Here is a 1554-nt window from a genome sequence, read left to right as displayed (position 1 = left end):
GCCGTCGCTGCACCAGCTCCAGCAGCGACCCGCCGCTTGCGTAGTCCATCACAATGTTCACCGCCGATTGCGTCAGGTGCACATGGCGGAAGCCGACCACGTGCTGCGCGGCAAAGCGAATGACGGAATGAGTATGCAGGAGGCCGGGACGGTGCATTCGTGTCGGGGCCGATGAGGGATGACGCCGATGGGCAGGCTCGCTGGATAGCAACTGTCTCCCAAATCTTGTACTATTTTCAGTGGCTACATTCTTCCCGGCCACTTGTCTGTTGGCGCTGCTCTCCGCCCACTGCATCGACGGCGCACGCTGAGCGCCGGAACGCACTGGGTGGTGCAGGGCGCTGTGGTTGAGGATCTCCGCGGCGATGTAGTGCTTGTGCACGCAGGTGCGCTCCTGCAGCACACCAGAGACATAAAGGCGCAGGAGCACATGGGATGTTTTGGACGTGGAACCGCTGTGTGCAGAGCGCACCGATGACACTAGCGCACAGGCACGCGTGCTGCACCAGGAAGTGGCACAGCGCAGAGCGCTGCCGCCCACCCCTGATTGCGCTCAGCGCAATGGCTGGAAGGCTTCCAGCATACAGGGTGGCATGCAAAGCCACCTACAACACATATCTGACAGGTCTCATGTTGCCCATCAAACAGCTTCAATGGGGCGTGCAGCATGCCAACTCACCATCCGCTTGATAGCTACATGCTCCCCTGTTGCAGTGTCCCTGGCCAAGACTACGCTGCCGAAGGTGCCTGGGTGGTGGCGCCCACACATCCACTGGTTGAGTCCAGAACCAGGCGTCACATGCCATGCTCATCAACTTCGCCAACCTCTGTTGTTCGGCACCCCGCCATGCACACGTGGCGGCACACGTCACCCACATCGGGGCGCGTGCGCACCTTTCCCGAGCTCTTCTAGGTCCTGATAGCGCTTTGAATCCATAAAACGCGTAACCTCAGCTGATAAGGCTCAAGCCTGGCCGGCGCACTGCGGTGTGTGCGCCACTAACTCCTCGGGCCCGCGCAAGTGAACAGCGTGTGGTATGTTGTTACCGTATTCGTGATGAACAACAAGTGTCTTTTGAAGGAGGATCCTCGCAGCACGCGAAAGGATGGATCAAGCTGAGCGCACGAAAAGCGAAACACCCGACGGCTACGGCAAGTGAGGGCTTCGTCACAAAGGAGTAACAAGTAAGCAAAAGTGAATGATAAGCAGGAAATTTCCATGCACATTGCTACAGGGTCACCTGCCCCAACGGTGCGCTCGTGTTTGTTGGTTCTGGTGTGCATTGCACCGACGCTGCATGGCTCTGCCGCTCCAGGCGCCTCAAGGTTATCCACTTAACGCTATTATATGCATGATACAGTGGATTTTATCCATATATCTTAACCAACGATCCCAGGTCACATCCCCGGGCCAAAGTGGTTCTGTTAGTGCTCAGCCCCGGTGCCGCCAGTAGCGGCAGCGGCAGCAGCCAAGGCACGGCACTGCACATTCGGTCACTCGCACGCGCACTCGCAAAGCCGTTGTCCCGGCACCGATGCCGTCTCCTTCGGCGC

General features: G+C 58.7%; 1 protein-coding gene across 1 annotated transcript in view; it reads right to left on the bottom strand.

Annotated features, from left to right (window-relative positions):
* The window catches only part of MNEG_12381 (Serine/threonine-protein kinase SAPK4), a gene marked incomplete at both ends in the record, with an annotated part of 3252 nt that extends 2570 nt beyond the window's left edge, over positions 1 to 682 (bottom strand). The window contains 2 exons of the mRNA XM_014039146.1: positions 326 to 394; positions 680 to 682. Of these exons, the coding sequence (XP_013894600.1) occupies positions 326 to 394; positions 680 to 682 (72 nt within the window). The remainder of the gene's footprint in view (positions 1 to 325; positions 395 to 679) is intronic.
* Between the last annotated feature and the right edge of the window lie 872 nt (positions 683 to 1554).

Source organism: Monoraphidium neglectum (assembly GCF_000611645.1).
Source record: "Monoraphidium neglectum strain SAG 48.87 unplaced genomic scaffold scaffold03217, whole genome shotgun sequence".
Taxonomy (NCBI): Eukaryota; Viridiplantae; Chlorophyta; class Chlorophyceae; order Sphaeropleales; family Selenastraceae; genus Monoraphidium; species Monoraphidium neglectum.
This window is presented reverse-complemented; position numbering and strand designations above follow the sequence as displayed.